Raw genomic sequence first — 19,758 nt, 5'->3', positions numbered from 1 at the left:
TGGATATTAAAATGTTTATGAAAAAGTCACTGTGTGACGTGGTACCCGCAATAGCAGAGGACGCTACTTGAGGACCAAGGTGGTTCTTTCCAGTACTACCTGCTTAACTCCTGGCTTTCAGGGGACAGCAGGTAAGCATGGGCACCTCAGGGTCCTGGCCAACCCTGGGAACGCTTCCTCCACCATTCGTAGGGGCTTTGTGTAAGGCAGTGCTTCTCAACCAGGGCACCACACGCTTCTTTTCAGTGTGTCGTGGGGTGTTCTGCAATATCAGCACTGTTATATGCAGAATCATCTACATGATTCACAAGATACATCCAGAGATTTTAAATGCGAATTTAATAGCTCAAAAAAGTTCTGACCTGTTATGGATTTTCTGAATTATTTGCAACAGAATTATTTTCTGTAATCAAGCAATGAGTGAAAGTTAAGAGCTGGCATTTTTTTGGGGGTGAGGGTGGGGTATGCTGAACCTAAAAATGTTGAGAACCACACTTGTAAGAAGTAGGACAGGGAATGGCATTTTTCAGTTCTTCTTTCAGGCCTGATTGGACAGTTTGGAGGTCACATGGAACCTTTACTGGCAATGAGACTTGCCTCCTATGTGTACTTTAGGTTGCTGTCTTTCCATACATGACCTACCACCCTGGAAGTGCCTTAGACCCTTTTACAATTTTATAGTTAGGTTGATGCTCTTTCCTTTGGTTTCTGAGTGTGGCTGATGCTTTCTGTTTCTGGAGTCAAAAGAGAATTTTCTTGCAAATTAGTGTGTGTGGCAGGACAGACACATTTGGCTAGTTTCTCCATGCAGCTGCAGAGTAAGTTTCCAGTGTAGGTTCTTCATGATACCTAGCCCAGAAGTGCTGTTGCAGTCTCAAAGTTTGGCCAGGTATGGTCTAAGTAGATCACACTGTTTTTGCAGGGTCTGGGTCAAGACTTTTGTGCCTGGACCTTTTCCCCTCCTATAAGGAGATAGCAGAGAAGGATCTGGCTTGTTACATTCAAATCCTTCCACTGATTTTGTGTGAGGGATATGAGGTTAGCCTTCTTGTAAACATTTAGCTTGGCCTTCCTAGTCATGTGTTTGGTGAACCTCTGTGGGTCTATTTTACTGGGCAGTTTATGGAGAAGATCTGGCTAGTAGCCTCTCCTCTTGATTATATTATACGGTTAATAAAAGTTGTGGCCTTTCTTTAACTATATGCCTGTATGAAAGGTCTTATTCACTTCAACGTTTGGGATGTATCATGATCAAAAGTAGAGTGCTCTTATTTAAAATGTCTAAACTTAGCAAGAGAAATAGAAAGGAGAACAGAGCAGAAGCAAGAAATTTGACCTTAAGATGGGACAACTATTTACATCTATACCAAGTGATCCACTACCATTTCCTCTAAGTTTTCAATCTGATCAATTATTGGACCATATATCTAATTTAGCATCAAAGGAATTAAACTGCCCCATCAGAAAATGCACATATGTAAGCACTGATTAGGTAGACACATTAATTATGGGAATTAATGGAAGGGGAATGTTTAAGAGGGATTTTTTTTTTAAAACTGAAAGCTTCTGATGGACTGAGAGCTAAGAAAGAACATAGTGGGCACATCTACACATGACTCTACATCACTCTACCAACACACTATGGTGATGTAGCATCAGCAGGCAAAAGCTGTGATGCTGCAGCTACATCACTGTAGCAACATGGTCTCTCAGCATAGTGTGCTGCTACAGCAATGTAGCAGCTAAAAATAACTACACACAGCTGGCATGGCACAGTATGGGCCGTTACTGCACCATTATTTAGTACTTCCAGAAGTACAACGTATGGCCATGTGTAGATGCACCCAGTGTTGACTTGAGCAGGACTAGATACTACCAGTGTATCTATGAGGGATTTTCTAAAGCAGCTTCCTCCCTTTTTGTTAAAGTTTTGGTCTTTTTCCCCCCCAAAAGACCAAAGTCTTTTGGGAAGACTTCTTGGTCAAACTGATATAAATGGAACATTTACTTGCTGGAGAAGAAATGGTCAGGTTTCCAGTGGAACTTGCCCATTATGCTGTACTCTAGATGCCCTATAGAGACAAAACTCACTGATTTTGATGGGCTTGGAATCAGCATTTAATTCAGGGAACTGGATCCCTGAGGACTGGCACAATTGGTTGAAATAAGGAGTTTACCAGTTCTGCACTGTGGCCAATTTTGGCTGAATTAGACAATAGCAAGAAAAAATGCCTCTCCTAAACTGGAGAGTAGTGTGAGCAGAATTCCACCTTATTAATAGTGAAGGGTTGTGCTAAATTTTTTTAAATACTGTGTTCCATAGGTGGAATTTTGATCCGATTACCCTACACTGCTAACCAATTTTGGGAGGAGTGTTAAGGAAGAACCAGCTGGAAGGAGACCAAGAAAAATAGATTTTTTTGTTATATGCATTCCATATAAAAATCGGAGTTTTTCCATCCAAGTAAGTATCTTTATGCTGAAAATTGTTGCTTACTCTATATGCCAATGCATATACAAAAATCCTGATTTGCATCCTACTATCCAGCCATGCATGTTCTCACATATAAAGTGGGTATGCATTTGCTCATGTAGAAAAGCTACACCTATACAGAGTATGCCACAATCATTTAGCTGGTTTAGTTTGAAGACAGAAGTCAGGACTCTTCATCAGTGGCTTAGGGTATTGGTATTAGGCCACGCAATACCAATTTCCCTAAATCTTCCATGAAATGTAGAGAAGGTTAGAAGCGATCATCAGCTATTACCAGTTGAATGCTATTTGGTGTCCCAGGTGAAATAAATTGGTTCTAAGTTGAGTTGCTAGTAGAAATATCCATATTTAAAATCCAAAGACAGAAAAAAATTTGAGATTGAATTACTCTCTCACAGTAAGACCTGGTCAAACCAGGTCATAGGTAAGGCACATTAATAGGGAAATTTGCACTGCTGTTGCCTCTCCCATGGCTGTAGAGGTTTTCAGGATTGTTGATGAAGCTCTTTTACAAAAAATAAAAAATCACATAAGGTAAACCAGGGTAAAGTAATCACAAATTAAGCAAGCGGCACAATAAAGACCGAACCTTCTAATAAACTACAATATTTATTGCCTGTATTATTGGATGAGCTGGACATATGTAAGTAATAATCCCATGCAAGGTCACTTTTCTGAGATTTTTTCTCCCTGTTCTCAGAGATGCATTAGAAGAGATTTAGACAATGAGAGCTGGGCATACTTCCAGAAACGAGACATCTCTCTTTTACTACACAACAAAAAAACTGTTTTGCTCCTTAGTTTGTTAATTCTTTAATATGCCTTGCAATTTCCTTTTCACCTTTTAAACTACCTTTTGGCGTATACACTACCTTCATTTTGTGTCTTATTAAATGTTGTTGATGTGTTCCAAATAACAGAGTAAAAACAGCAACAGTAATAACACTTCAGTTTCATAGTTGCCCTGGAAGGGGTGTGCTGGTAAGAACAATTCACACTATCACTCTACATAAAGTGACCACATTGCAGTGCTCAGTGAGGTGGCAGAACATAAACTACCAAGCCAGTGATTCTCAACCAGCATGCCATGGCACCCTAAGCTGCCCTGAGATCCTTTCAAGTACGCCACACAGTGTTAATACTGTTAGGTGTGCAAACATAGTGCATAAGATAGAACCTGAGATTTCAAGTAAGATTCCATAGGGTTAAAAACATTCTTCCCTGTTGTGATCTTTCCGAGCTCTTTACAGCAGAAGAATTATTCTATTATTTTTCTGTAGTCTAAATGTGAGTGAAAACTAAGAGCTGGCATTTTCCAAGGGGTGCCTTGAGTTGGAGGAGTGGTCCTTGAGTCCTAAAAGACTGAGATTAACAGGCTGGAGACTCATGTCTTCACCCCATTATGGTAATATAAAATGCAATAGAATGGAAAATTAGACCTTGATTTTTTTTTTAAACCAAAGTGTGTTACAATTTTAATACTGTTGGGCAATGTAGGCATTAGAACACACTATTTTTTCATTTTACAGGACTGATTTTAATATGCCAAATTTGAACACATTATTGTCTTCCAGATACTTAATAAATGCACTGAGGCTCTGGAATTTTAGTCACCTCATTACATTTCCATGTTGAGTGCCTCCTGGCTGCCAGTGGCACAGATCTTTTTATTTTTTAATTTATTGCATCATCTTTTGTTTTTCCAACATTTCAGCATTATTGATTTTTAAAAAAAATCTGGTATTTTAACAACTTGGTTATTAAACAACTAACAATTACATTATGAAGATACTGCTAAACTAAGAAATTAGGAGGATAACCACTCTTCCACTCCACAGTGTTTCCTTTCTTAGAGTATGAATACTACTACCTTAAAATAGACTTAAGCTAAGACAGCATGTAGAGAAACTGGAAGAAAAGGAATGAGTTATAAAAGAAAGTCAGTCAAATGTCAGTACTTTAGGATAATTGGTATATGTATGGTTTGGTACCAGAATAGATGTATTCTGCAGACCTATTTTGTGGCTGCCTCTTCCTGCATCCCGTATTTACATACTTGCATCCTCCCACTCTTTCTGTTTCCCATTGTCACATGCACTGTCCTTCAGTGCTTCACTGAATTTTTTTTATTATTAATCTGACCTTTTCTATAATCTCTTCCCATCTGCCCCTTTCTTATTTTGTTTCTTCCCCTTCGCTGTTTATTTGGTTGCTTCCCATTCCTAATTTCTTCCCTTTTTCCTTTTTCTCCCCCAGGCCCTCTGCCATCCTTTTTCCTTCCCCACTGGGCAGTTTTTTTCCTAAATCTGTGAATCCCCTACTGCTTGTTCCCTTTTCCCTACTCCTGATTTGTGCCAAGCAGCTAAATGAAAATAACCAGCTGTTAGGAGAGTAGTGGAAGCACTTTGGAGCTGGTTAGTTTCATTCCCAGATTTGTTACTCCACTATGGAATGGGGGAGTGAAATTAACCAGCTGTGAATTGTTTCTACTACTGAGTTTCACAGCTGGTTAATTTAAATTAGCTGCTCTACTCTGTACAAGAGCAGAACAGAAGAGTGTATTGGGCAGAGAAGACTGTTATTCCATTGCACTAGCATGAATTATGAAAGCTTACCCCTGCTATGATGCTTATTATGTTTGTGGTAGTAAGTGCTGTAGTTAAGGCTGAAAAGACATTTCCATTTAAACCCCTTAGCTTTGTTCAGGCATAACTTTTTAAAATACTTACCCATAAGCTTAAAACTTCTGTTTTCCAAAGGTGACCTTTTTGAGAGAATTTGAGTAACACCAGTTTAGCTGTTAAATTACTGGAGGGTTGCAGAAGACTGTTCCAGCTGTAATGATATTCTAACAGTCGTGCACTATTAGAAATATTAAGTTAATCATTTAATGAAAAAAACATTTGAAAAGTAATTAAGTTTGAGCCACAACATGTGCATGAGCAATGTAAGCATTTGGTGACTTTGTTGTAAATAGCAACACTGTGGTAGGTACACAATGTTATTTATTAAATGGATAGTCGGTAAAATATTTTAGGAAAACTGAGATTTGGTACTTGCATCCTGAATCGATCCTCCCAGGCTGCTGAGAAAAATATAGTGGCATACTGGCCTGCTAGAGTGCCTTCTATCCTGGTGGGTGGTGAAACACCAGGCTTCATATTCTGAGTCTCACCTATGCTATTACATTAAAAAAATGTATAGTGTTAATTATACCAAACTTCAACACCTTCATAAAACTTGAAGGAAAGTTTGTTAGTTCTGGTTGCTTCCCTTTTATAAAGAAGCTGTTTCAGTCCAATTACAATACTGATCTCAGACAAGTTCCTGTTCAATAAACATTAATACGTTTGTATTAGAAATTCAAGACTCATTTACCCTTTTCTTCCTTCAGGAAAAATTATATTGATTACTAACTAATATCACTTGGCCTTGACTCTGAAAACACACAAGCACAAAAGTACACTTATATCCACGAACAGTCATCCTAAAACTTACTGGGCTACTAATACGTGTAGAACTGTTGGCAGGTTTGAAACTTTTAAAATAAAGTTACCAAGAAACAAAACCTAGTTGTGAAGGTGAGATTTTCTCTCTCTCATATTTTAAAATGTTTTGTTTTTGGTTTGCATACATGTAGTCAGCTTGTCATCTCATCAATTTAAATAAGTTTGAAATAGTTTCGGTTACACCTACTCACGAATCCTGCTGCCAATTTCTATGGTTTAAGAATGTATTTTCCTATTGTCTTCATGAAAGTGAAAGACATGTCGAAATAAGGGAAATGAAGGCTCAGACCCTGCAGTTGGATCTGGCTGGGTAGATTCCTGCAGGCTGCATGATGGCAGAATTGCCCCCTGACTGGCTCTACAGAGGAAATGATGAGCCTGTCCAAAAAGTGCTCTCCAGTGCAGAAAATAAAATTCATTTTCTTCAGTCTTCCAGTTACAGTAATTTTAAGTGTTACTTTAAGTTACAGCAGGTTAAAAAATAAATTCAGACATAACTGCTGTTTTTAAGTGGCTTGTGGCCCTTTCCCATCTAATTAAGTAAAATGCCTGGCTCAGAGTTGGTAATAAAAGTCCTTTGTCAGAAACTGAATATTCTCAATTAATGGTTAAAAAATGTTTCATTCCACATTCCTAGGTGCTCCAAAGGGAAATTTCTAATAACAGTGATGATTAGAAAACAAGAATATGGAGGAAATCAAGTCTAAAGTCTCCAAGTCTGCTCAGATCTGGAAAGCTGCCAAAAGGCATGCCTTGCCCACTCTCTATTTTCAAAACCAGAAAGAGGGAGAGAAACATGCTGAGGGTGTCCCTCAATGCACAGTTCCTCAAGATGTGTTTCTAGTGGGCTTGAGAACAGCAGTGGGGGATGCCCCCCCCAGGGGATTTCACTGCCTGATTCCTGGGCTTGATGTGTGCAGTGTGACTACGCTTGCTTCTTGGAAATGCTTCTAAGAGCATTAGGAAAGTGGTACAGACTTACCTTTTCTTTGGCCTGAGGCCTAGGATGCAAAGACAGAGTGGCTATTTTTTTTTAAACAACAAGTGTAGCTTATAGGTTTAAGCAGTGACTTGTACTGGCACAATTTACATCAGTACACTATTGGTAGGGGCTGGTATTAGTGTAACAACATCCCACTAGTTACATTATTGTCTAATAAACCCAGCACAGATGAGGTCCAACATTTTCTCCACATAATTATAATGGGCAGCTGTAGTTCCTTCTACATAGGGAGATAATATGTGGCTACCAAGGAAAACAGATTCTTTTTACTACCTCAAGCCAGTGACTATCAAAATCAGGTCAGAAGTAGGGGCGAGAGGAAGAAGCGGAAGTGCAAGAAAGATGCCATCACATGCTTCAATCCCGGCCTTACAAACTCCCAAACCGAATGGGCCTAAAGATCCAGCCCAGCACCTGGACAATTCCTGGGCAGTCAGCACCTTGCTTTTTCAGAGACAACCTAGCACTGGCACAGCCTGGGCAGCACCAGGGGAAAAAAGGAAGCAGCCAGTTGTCAGCCAGATTCCAGGCTGGACAGGGAGTTGGAAAAAAGGCATTTTCTTGCCAGCTAAACAGGTTTTCAGCCAGAACAGGATGGGGAGATGGGAAAGCACTTTCCCTGAGCCTGAGAAAGAGCGTATGCGCCCAAAAGCTTGCAGAAAAAGATATGTATTTTTTGTGATTTCTTACTTGGTCTAATAAAAGATCTCGTCTCTGAACCAAGAGTTCTGCATTCCTTTCGCTGGGGGGGCAGCACTCACCCCACTCCACCCGCAGGGGAGCTAAACTCCACTGCTGAGCAGCCAGCAACCTCTGCTGAGCCTTTACCTCTGACTGGCTGAACTAAGAGACAATCATGGGAAGCTCCTCTCTAGCTTACATCTGCGGCCATATGGCTGAGGGCTGGCAAAACTTGGGGGCCTGTGAATGCTGAGTCTCTGGGATTGGGCCTGTATGTAGGATGCCTACCAAAAGACTTTGGAAACATCTGAAGCTCCTGGCTGGGGGTGGTGAATGCTTGCTGGTTGCAGAACTAGTTATTCGCCGGCTGTAGGACCATGTGTGGTTCTGAACTGACTCATGGATTTAGACTTGATCTGGCTGATTTGGTTTCAAACACATTTCTTTAAAAAAAAAAAAAAAATCAACCTCCCAAGCCCCGCCCTCTGCCAAGGAAGGTCGTTGGAGCCCTCCAGCCGGGTGCCCAGCTCCCTGCTCAGCTGGGCGGGTTCGAAGCACCTCTGCCAGCCCCAGCCCCACCCCCACCTTCCTCACGTGCAACATCGCAGAACACGCGAGCCGCCACCCAGCTAAAGCCCCACCCACGATGGGGCGGATCCTAGTTAAGCCCCGCCCTTTGGAAACCTCTCCCTCCGAGGCCACTTCAGTGGGAGGAACCCGCGCTCGTGACCTTTCACCCCACGCCCCTTAGTTACCACGCTACGCGTCACGGCGGGGCTAAACCATTGCCGCGCCAAGCGCCGCGGGCCGTACCACTGGCCCCCAGGAGGTGACAGGGCGCCTGAGGGACCGCAGGGCCGGCTCAGGGCCGCTGGCGGGACGAGCGCGGCTTGGATGCGCGGGGACGCCGTCTCCTCCCCCTGCCCAATGGTTCCGCCCAGCCCCAGCCTTAGTGACGGCGGCCGCATCGCGGGAAGATGGCGGCGACCCCCGCGCCGTGAGGCGGCCCCGCGCAGGCGGCATGTCGGACTCGGAGGAGGAGAGCCCCGAGCGCCAGCTCAAGCTCGTGCTGCTGGGGGACGGCACGTCCGGCAAGGTCAGTGCCGGGGCGGGCCTCGGGGGCGGAGGCGCCCCGCGCTGGTGCTGGGGCGGGTGAAGCCGGTCCCTCCCGCGGAGGTGACCTGGCGCGGTCGTGGTGCGGCAGCTCCGCGGGGCGGGTTGGGTCGCCGTGCCAGCCCAGGGCTTTGGAGAACTGCTGCGTGCCGGAGCCGGTGCCGGCCCCTGCCCGCCGCGAGCTGGGAGCCCGGCCTGGCTGCTAAGCGTCCCTTGGGCGGATCGGGTTGCTTTCCCTCCCGCTTCCCCTAGATGATGCTGTTCCCAGCTGTGCGGGTTCACCACTAAACCCTGTGAAAGGTGGCAGGGCTCAGCCAAGTCTGGGCACCTCCTAAAGACACGCTTCTTTTAGGTCCCTCTCCCGTATTGTCACTCTTATTTTCCGGCTTGTTAATGTTGTATACGTCTGTCTTCCACAAGACTTTCTCCCTGTGCTTTTCATCCCAATCACAATTGGCGCCCAGCTGCAGGATTTTTTTCCTCAGGGCTCCTTTGGGTGGGGAGATGACAGATGCTTGTTCCCATGTGAAGACTAGAGTTGTTTACTGTCTGTTTCATCCTCCTGACCAGTCTGACTTCGGTCCGTCTTCTAGGAGGCAAGATGATGTGACCCTGCAGACAGGAAGGCAGCAGACTTGCATGAGTCTGTCTTCTGGTCTCATGCCTGGGAGAGGAGGGGTGGGATTTGTGTGGAAATGCTAGCAGCAGAATCAAAGCAAAGCTCCCTAGTTGGCTCATTGCCAGTCCCAGCTCAAGGTAATGCCTTTTCCTGGTGCCCGGAAGTGGCCCTTTCTATGTGGTAGGGACAGGTGCTTTATTCCTCTACACTTTTACTGTTGGGCAACAAGGAGAAGGAGTGAGGAGCAGCATAAACGTAAATGCAATTTTCTCTCACTGTGGGCAACCCATGGAAAAGTATGGCTGGAAGGGACCTTGAATTCATCAAGTCCAACCCCCGCAGACAATGTGAAACTGGGACGGATGACACAAGGGACTGTGAACGCACTTTGAGGATAGGAGAGCAATTCAGAAAGATCTTGATATATTGGAAAGCCGGGTTACTGCTAATAGGGTAAAGTTCAACGCTGACAAATGCAAGCTGCTAGACCTCAGGGAGAATAATCAAAGACAAATAGGGAACAATTAGCTGGATGCCAGCACTGTGGAGAAGGATCAAGGAGTCTGGGTAGATCAGGGACTTGGTGTGAGTCTGTAATGTGAAGCTGCTGCAAAAAAATGAAACTCCATTTTGGGCTGTTTTTGTTGGAGCATTAAGTATAAGGAATGGGGGATTGTCATGTGTGTCTACTCAGTTCTGCTTAGGCTTTATTTAGTGTATTGTGTACAGTTTGGGGGTCCACATTTTAAAAAGCACAGGTGGAAGTTAGGGGTCAGGAGACAAAAATGTTTAAGGCTTGGAAGGCAGACCTCATGAGATCAAAAGCCTGCTGAAAAGGTAATTAGGTGGTATAATAGCCGTCTTCAAATATCTGAAGGAGAGCAATTTTTCTCTGCTGCATACCAATACCTTGAGATTGCGCAAAAAAAAAAAAAAAAAAGGTTTAGATTGGACATCAGGAAAGCTTTCACTGTTAGATCAGCAAGGCAGTGAAATTTCCTTTCTTGGAGGTGTTCAAGAACAGGCTGGATAAACATTGGTCATAGATGATCTAGGAGTTGAGAGCAGAGTTATCCCTGCCCAGAGATCTCTGTTAAGAGCAGCAGTTGGAGGCTGGAGAGCTGCTTTTCCCAGTGAGTCCATGTGTGATCACAAGAAAGCTGTGCAGGCACTAGCAGATGGATACTGGAAGAAACCAGGCTCAGTGAAGCAGAGCTCCACAAGCAGCTTAGTCACAGAAGAAGATTAAAGGAGCTGGGATAAGTTTATGGAGTGGACACAGATAGGGAAGTTCTAGCTGCCTGGTTAGAGGGTGTGGTGTGTGGAGTTATACTTTTTGTCCTTAGGTTGCAGAACAGAGTGGAGGATGTTTAGTTTTCCCATGCTTCTGGCTATTACCAGTTGCCCCATTTGGCTAGGAAATAATTTTCCCCCACCTGTTGCTACAGGTATCTATTTTTTTTTCTTTTGTATTCTTCAGAAGCATTAGGTGTTGGGTGCAGCAGAGGCTGAGCATTTAGACTGGGATGTGTCAGTGGTTGTGATAGGATGCAAACCCAGAGGTTCCTGGTTAGAGGTCCTGGTCTCCTACTTGGGATCTGACAAGTCACCAGATATGGGGTCAAGCAGGAATTTTACACCAGGGTCAGATTGACACAGACTGTGGGGATTTTTGCCTTTCTTTGTAGTGGGGAGCATGGCCCTCTTCCTTGGATTTCACAAACATATTTTAAGAATGCTTGCAGTAGGGGTGCACCAATTAACATTTTTGGGGTTTTTTTGGCTGATACTGGTGACCAATTATTAACCAGCCGTATTGGCTGATACTGATCTGATAGCCGATATACTGCCCAGCAACATGGAGAGCAGCGTCTGGCCTTTAAGTCTGTGCAGAGGAAGGTGTGAGGGAGATGGAAAGGGCATGGGGAGGCAGATCGAAGTCCCCATGGTGAGGGAGGAGTGGGGCAGGGGTAGGCACTGCCCAGATGGGGCGGGGCAGGGCAGGGAGTGGGATGGAGCCACAGGCAGCTTGTCTGGGGGACACAGAAGAGTGGGAAGGGAGGAAGCTTCCTGCTGCTGGGGGACGCATGGTGGGCATGTGCCCCCCTGGATTTGTGCACAGGGTGAGGGTGGGCTGCTTGTCATGGGCTCGAGGCTAGCGCAGTCCCTGGCCCTTTCCTGGTGGAGGGGCTGGGTTGGGGCTGCGCTTAGGGCAGGCAGTGGCAGCACTGTAACCCCCCTTCCCCAGTGTTACTGCTGCCTGCCTGCTGCATGCCCAGCCCAGCCCCCCTGCTGAGAAGAGGCCTGTGCAACCTCTGGCCCCAAGCTTGCAGCAGGCAACCCGCCCTTGCCCCATGCACAAATCTGGGGGGGCACATGTTCCCATGCCTCCCCCGGGGATGTGCAGAGCAGCTGGGACCAGCCCTCCCACCCCTGATATACCTGCCCACCCCAGATGTGCCACCCATGGCTCCATCCTGCGCCCTGCCTCAGACCTATTCCCTCCCCCACCGTGGTGGCCTTAATCAGCACCACTGCCCCCACATGACCCTTCACTCCTCTCACCCCTTCCCCCACACAGACTTACTGGCTGGATGCTGCTCTCCAAGCTGCCTGGCGGCATTCCTGGCCAAGTTTATGCTGTGTCTGCATGCATGCACATGGTATGAATTGGTGACGTTATTGGCTACGCTGGCCAAAAAAAGCTGATTAACGTTAATGTCTATTTTTATATGGACAAATATATCGGTGCACATCTACTTTGCAGTAATGGCACACTGACAGACTTTACCTCCTCTGTTACTAGTGGAAGGTTAGGGTGTTCTTTGTGTTTTTGACAGGGCTGTGTAGTTTTAGGAATAGGTTAAACAAGCAGTTGTCTAACCTAGCCCATAGAAGTTCTGTAGCTGGCCGGAAGTGTTAAGGCCTGGGTAGCTGAGTGCAGTGTGGGATAGCTTGGCTGTAGTGGGAAGATTCAGCCTGGGTTGGAAGTATTTGGGGCAGGGTGGCAAGGTAGTTGGAAGAGGTGAAAGGCAGCAACAATGAGTTGTTGCTGATGTTTTTGGATGAGCTATCAAGAGTGTGGATTTTAATGTCGTCAGGGGAAGAAATAAATGTTGCTAGATGAGGAGATAGAGGAAAAGAGATGATAGAGATGGGAGAGGGACAAAAAGCAAAAGATAAACCAGTTATACAACGGTGAAAATAAAGAAAAGAAAATATTTGTGAAGGTAAAATGGGAAAATAAAATGCACCACACAAGAAAACATTGTGATAGAAGAGGGCTGGAAGGATTTGAGCAAAATTGAGTAACATAGAATTAATTAGATCAAAAGAAATCAGAAAAGGGGGTGGGGTAGGGAAAGGGTGACTGAACTAGATAAAAATAAACAGCAATGTAATACAGTAAATAACTTATAAAAGGGCTGAGAATGAAGAGGGTAACTGAGCTGAAGAATTATGTTTGTTGTTGTTTTGTTTTAATCTTATCTCCAAATGGTCATTAAAAATCAGTGACTTAAATGTTGATTGGAAAAAAAAAATGGTATTGCAGTCTGGATACTGGCTTGCATCTTGTTATGCTTGGACTGGTTTGCATTTTCAGAAGTATGGCAGAAGTGGTACTAACAAGAGTTCTGTTCTGATGCTGTTTGGAAAACTGTATGCCCCTGGAGGCAGGTCTAGGAGCTATTCATAAGGAAGGAGGTCCTGAAAAAACTGGTGGGAGAGGTAGCAGCAGAAATTCCACTTTCACTCTTTTTATAGTTCTGTGAGGCTGGGGGAAGAAATAACTCTAGAATTCAGATTTCAGCGGTAGGGAGCCATCTTTCCTTCCATCCAAATACAGGGCTTGATATGTAGGATGGAATATGAGCAGGGCCCTAACTGGGAAATGCATAAAATTCTTTTTTCTCAATCTGATGTTGGAACTGGGTTTTTCACCTTTGCATTCCCTCTGAATTCTTTCCCCAAACTCCCTTTTATTTTAAATGACAGATACTGAAAAAAAGTCCTCCAGTTTCATTGGTTCATTGGACTTGCAGACTTCAGTGTTCTGAGGAAGGTGAGCTCTTTACTGACTGGCATGTGACAGTCATCAGCCAAGTCAAGAACTGAAATGTCCTTTTAGCTACAGTACCATATTTTCTCACATAATACATGTTTCCTCCCCCAAAACAGGGGAAATTGAGGTGCACATTATATGTGAGAAATGCAGTTCCCCAGGAGTTCAGAAATGTAGCTGGGGAGTGGTGGCAGCTTTAACTGCTGTGGCTCCCCGAACAGATTATGGAGCTATGGTAAGTAACACTGTCTTTGCCAAATAGCCAGACCCCTGAGGAGCCCCCCCCACCCTACCCCACTAGATTGCATTACCCCATGTGGTGGATTGGGCTGGTACATGAGCTGAGTCCTTGTCTGAATCCATCTTGGGGCCCCAGACTGGCATGCTGGATTGGGCCCCATGCCTGGCCTTGGATCTGGCATGGTGAATTAAGTTGGTGAATTAATTGTGGTGTTCCACAATTCCCATCTGGCATGTGGAGCTGGTTGCAGGCTGAGCAACAGGCATGGCTTCCACTACTCAGTTACTTGCCCATAGTATAAGGTGACAACTTCTTTATTCATAGTGCTTTTCAGAAACAGTGCCAATATTATTTTCAAGGGCATTCTGTGTGCCTTGCTACTCTTCTGGTACTTTGTATTTTTATGCCATTTTTCATTTGAAGATTTCAAAGTGCTCAACAGATCATTAATGAAACTTCAGTCCACACTGTAATACTCTAGTCTCAATTTTAAGCCCTGGGTGTGGGTGTTATCATGCAAGGAGCCACTGGTCAGCCTAAATACAAAAAGTATTTACATGTAAAATCTTCACTTTTAGGGTTGATCAGTTTTCTTTCAATGAACTTTCTTTCATCGCAGGAAAGCAAATAAATCCAGGTTATAAATGGATAATCTAGTAGAGAGCTATGTTGCTGGGGAAGTGTTTACAGGAAGTTCTTACAAAACTGAGCAGAGTGACAGATGAAATTCAGTGGTAATTTACATGGAGAAAAATGCACATGACACAGTAGTCATCTCTGAATTAGGTGTTCACTTGGAGAACAGGACTTATTTCAGAACTATCTGCAATGATTACCAGGTCAATGTGCAATGGTTTAACAACTGTGGATAAACGTGAGTAAAATGTTAGGAATTAGGAGAGGAATTAAGAACATGATGTGTCCTAATCTTGAATACTGGGTGTCATCCCATCTCAAAGAATATGCTGGAACCAGAAATGATGCAGAGAAAGGCAACAGAGGTCATCATGGCTGTTAATGATCTGGAAAAAGACAGTAGGGATCTACAGGTAAGCTTTTCACTGTGTCTTAAAAGTAGGGACTACTGGAATTTGCATTGGAAGTGTGCTACGCAGCCGCTCCTTTTAATCTTGCAGTTTTCCCCATGTGCCCCCCCACATCCCTGCTGATTGGCAGAGGGGCCTCGTGTGCCTGGGAGGCAAAAACTGCGGTTTTAAATTTGCTGTGGTTTTTGTCTCCTGCTGCTGATTGGCTGAGGGGCTGCTGCTTCCTGACCAGATGGGAAGAAAAAACTGTGGCATATTTAAATATGCCACTTTTTTTTTTTTTTCTCCCTGCTCCCATCCAGTTAGCAGCAAGCAGTGGGACGGCTGTGGCCTCTCCTCTGACCAGTGGTAGGGGTGTGCATGGGTGAAATGGCAAGGTTAGGGGAGCTGCTGTGCAGCACACTTCCGGTGCAAATTCCAGTGGACCCTACTTATAACGCAAGATGGATGGAGCACCTCCTGAAATTAGGAGGTTGAAAACAACCTAAAGGAAGTACTCTTTATACACAATATATAATTGGCTGGTGGAGTTTATTGCCATAGGATCATGTTGAAGCCAGTAGTATAATTGGGTAAAAATGGATTAGACAAACTTGTGAAGGGTAGGTCCATCAAGGGCTACTAAATACAAGTGGCAGGGATATGACCTCAAGCCTATGGTATCTCTAAACCAGTAATTCATAATCTTTTTAGACTCAAGACACCCTTTGGAAAATGACACCTCTTGGTTTTTGCTTGTTTTTTTGATTGGAGGAAAATAGAGCACTTTTTTTTTTTTTTTTGTTATTGTTGCAAGGAACTTGGAAAGACCACAACAGATCCAAATAGTTTTTAATACAATGTAGATTCCTATTTGATATCTCTGGGTTTATCTTGTGAAGCATGGTTGCAAGGCTAGGATTGCATGATAATCCCGCACAACCTTGAAAGGATTTTGAGGCACTCAAGGTGCTATGACACTTTGTTTGGGAATCACTGCCTTCAACCTTTGACTGCTGATAACTGGGAGGGCACAACAGGGGATGGATTGCTGTATAAAACAACCACTACTAGCCACTGTCTGAGATGGGGTTAAACAGGTATGTGGTCTGACCCAGTACAGCAGTTTTTATATTCTTATATTAACATTTGCTTTGTAAAATATGAATACCAAGAGGACACTTTATAAACTAAACTCTCCCAGTGAAAAGCTGTCTATGTTTGTAAGTTACTCAATAACAGTACAAAAATTAAGTATTTCCTGACCTTTACCCAGCAGCTTCCTGTCTTGTGGATTTTTTTTTTTGTGTCTATCTTCCTCTTCCACACCAAAATTCTGACTAGCTGTGTAGGGCAGAATGTGTTCCAGTGGTGATTACTACACACAATTTTACCATCATAAACTGGAAGAGATGGGGTGAAAAGAAGATGCATGATAATTAATTTGGTAAAATGGGACCCTTGAAGATAGGCTTTGTTGCCAAAATCTGTGGATGAAATATGTTTTATTGATTTCCAGGGACATTTAGGCTTCCAGGTCTCTCTTGAAAATGAGACTTTATTCCTAACTCATCTAGATACACTCGAAGTTTTTACTGAATTGGGATTTTGCTCTTAGGGCAATCTTCCTGTAGTTTCTGTTGCTGGCTTCTGAGTGCCGGTGGAGCGGTTGTAGTGGTGGCCTTAAGGTTGTTGGGGCCCTGGGCAAGAGAGTCATTTGGGGGCCCTTAGAGGCTTAATTTTGATGACCTATAAGCAAGTCAGGCATTTTTTATTTCAATTTTGCTTTTCCCTATCCATGTAACTGTAATGAAAGTATCTTAATACAGTATTGATAATATGAATATTTAGTGTAATTAATTTTTATTTTTATAAAGTGTGAGGCCCTGGGTGGTCACCCAGTTAGTAAAGGCAAAGGCCACTACTGAGCTGTCGGTGAGGTGCTATGACTGATGCTATCTGGCAGTAACTGTACTTACCCTTTAACTTGCCTGCTAACACAGCAGGGTATGTATGCATGCATGAACGTATGCATGCATGTTGCTGTTTGTTTATGGATGTTGCCAACATGGGTCATACAATGAGTTGTTGCTTATGTTTCTGGATGAGCTATTAAGTATTTCCCTTTCTTTACTTATTACATTAAAATGTATTCTCATTATATAGGGACCCATCACTCTGTCATGCAAACAAAATAACCCCCTGCTCACACCTTCTTGTTTTTTTTTAAGCTTATCTGTTTTTAATATTTCTTTTTTATGACCTTACTGATGATTTTTAATTCAGCATCTTGGAGTCTTTGGGTCAAAGAAGGGCTACTTAATGAATGTTATCTAGCATATACATTAAAGCTGAGATTCAGCAGTTTATCCTTATTTAGCAAAACACTTAAGCATCTGCTTAAATTTACACACATACTTACATGCTTGCCGAATTGGGACCTAAACAGAGTCTTAGCTGTGGAACACCACAGTTGGTGTTCTACTTGGGTGTTAGTCAAGAAGGGAATGAGGGCCAGGCTTCCTTACAAAATCCCCTAATCCAAAAACCTCTCCAGATTTATTGATGAAATTCTGGGGGTGGGCAAACCTTAAAGTGACTGAAAAACTGATCCTTTTTCTTGGAAGGTTGGATGATTTTTACGAGCTAATTAAACAAAATACAACTTATTTTTTACCTTGATCAAACAATACAGATACTGGCAATATTCTTCATTAAGCTTTTGCAAGAATGGCTGTAGAAAATAATTTTTAGTATTGGAAGAAGGTCTGGGATTACAGAAAAGCATCATTGAGCATATTTCTCCATTTGTTGATGTGGAGAAACTTGAACTGCTGCTGTTAGTATTCTTGTGGATAAATACTTACTCCATGAATAAATAGAGGACTCCAGTCTCCAAAGCTGGCAATTCAACACCTTTCATGAGCCCTAACACTTGTTTAAAGTATTTAAAAAGAAGTTAGTCAATGATTTTCTGCTATAAATTCCTATAAAGAGAACTTTGCCATGCTGGTGATTATTTGTTGTGATATTTGGCTGGCTGTCGATTGAATGTGTGTTGTTTATTTTTATTAACACCCCTAGAAACATTTAGGGAATATCAGGTGTTGCAGACTGATAAAGTTAATATTTATTGAACCCTTTAAAACAAGAAGGGAATGGTTGCTTATTTAATGTGAATCTAAATTAAGATTCTGTATTTTCTAAAGTCAGATGATATTTTGTTCCGCATCTAAGATGCTAGTCATTATTTCATAATAAAAGGAAAAATTTCAAGAAGAGCATCCTACATGTTTTGCAAAGTAGCATTCAGTTTACAGGAGGAAAAAGGTATAGAGTGCATTTCTGCAACACATTTTTTTTATAAGTCTGCCAGTAATATCTGTTTCATATGCAAATAAAAAAGGTTATTAAGTGTAAGTATTGAGATTACAAAATTAGTGTTACTGAGTTTTTAATATTCCAGTCAAAATCTGTGTTAAGCTTTTATTCTGAATACGCATGTAAAATAATAGCCAGAGGGAGCAATTGGAGTGTCCTTAAGACTCATCTTCTGTGGTCCTCAACCTTTCACTAGGAACCCTGAGAGAATACCATTTGTATTGGCCATTTAAAAAAATATTTTCTTAGTTTTCTATAAGTTTGTGTTCTCTGAAGTAAAAGGAGAGGTTCCTACCATTTTTAATGGATTTTGGTTAAGGTTCTAAAATATTGTTTGCTTTCAAAATACCTATTGTTCTGACACTTATCCAAATTTGAATGGGCAATCAAGCAACTTTTTGTATTATTTTTTTAAAACAACTTTATAGCTTTCTGAAAAAATATTTTCTTATTCATGTTTGCACCTTGGTTGTTGACTCCCCTGGCTATGACATAAAGGTAACTTTTTATGCATATAGGGTACACAATTTTAATTTATTTTTCTACAACAAACTTCTAGTGTCTTTTATTTTTTCCATATTGTATTATGTAATAGTATTGCAACTTATGTGTTTTTCCTTACAGGATTATTGTATATTGTTTATAGGCATTTAATATTTACTTGATAGTTTCTAATACCAGTTTTTAATTTCAGCACTTTAGTTTTTTCTTTTTTAAGTCTTAATAAACTGAAGAGTTGCTTAGATTCCTTTTTTGCTCATTTTGACTGTCAGTTTTTGGTAGTGGAAAGACTTCTTGAAGCTGTTACCTGAAATCTTTTTATTTTTATTTTTATTTTATTTTTTTTGTACACATAAGTATAGAAATGTAAAAAAACTTCTGGCATTGCTTTGCTTTGTTTTCAGATTTGTAGACTTTTTGTTAACAAGACATTTAATAAATGCTTGGCACTCATTTGCAATACAGAGGTGTGTGTGCGTGCATGTAGCATGGCATGAATTTTAATGAAGTCTATTAATCTTTCAAAAGTTGTAAGTATGCATATAGTTAGTTGATGTCCTATACTATGGTCTGTGTGTACACATACACTCTGTCTTTTTTTATTTCTCTTCTTTTCACAAATGTTTTAATAAATATTTTGTCTGTTGTGGTAGAAAACAGTTGTATAGCAGACCACATTGTTGTAAATGTAGTTTTGTAAAATCTAATATTTAGGAAAACAGTTTCCAGCATACTGTTTAAGGGTATGAATATGAAAATGTGTGTGTATACACAGTTTTATATAACCTTTTAATGCATGTACATGTTTGCCAGATAAGTCATATCCTTGAATCCACAGAGAGCCCCAATAGGTCTGTGGTAGGGGGCAAATGCCTGTTCCCGTAATAACTGCTGTATTCTGACAAGAGCTGGTTATTCTACAAATCAGAACTTGCTTAAAGTATAATTATGGGTAGGAATTGCATCACTTCATTTTTGTGTACTAATAGCATGCAGAAATGGTGTAAAATTATGGATTTTCAATATTGTAATATTTAAAAAAAATGTAAAGGAAACGCAACATTATGGCTTCTTTTTATATACATACCATGCTATTATAATATCTTTTGCTGTATTTTCAGCTGACTG

At 42.1% G+C, this 19,758-nt stretch overlaps 1 protein-coding gene across 3 annotated transcripts in view; it reads left to right on the top strand.

Annotated features, from left to right (window-relative positions):
* The first annotated feature begins 8,454 nt into the window (after positions 1 to 8,454).
* Positions 8,455 to 19,758, top strand: part of RAB28 (RAB28, member RAS oncogene family) — a 101,626-nt gene continuing 90,322 nt past the window's right edge. The window contains exon 1 of one of the 3 annotated variants that reach the window (XM_019553271.1): positions 8,455 to 8,783. In XM_019553271.1, coding sequence (XP_019408816.1) covers positions 8,709 to 8,783 — 75 coding nt within the window. In that variant the 5' untranslated portion in view covers positions 8,455 to 8,708. Of the gene's footprint in view, positions 8,784 to 12,049; positions 12,083 to 19,758 lie in introns of those variants that run through there. The other 2 variants (XM_019553269.1, XM_019553270.1) reach the window with 2 other exon arrangements.

Source organism: Crocodylus porosus, unplaced genomic scaffold (genome assembly GCF_001723895.1).
Source record: "Crocodylus porosus isolate Cpor-Errol unplaced genomic scaffold, CroPor_comp1, whole genome shotgun sequence".
Classification (NCBI taxonomy): Eukaryota; Metazoa; Chordata; order Crocodylia; family Crocodylidae; genus Crocodylus; species Crocodylus porosus.
This window is presented reverse-complemented; position numbering and strand designations above follow the sequence as displayed.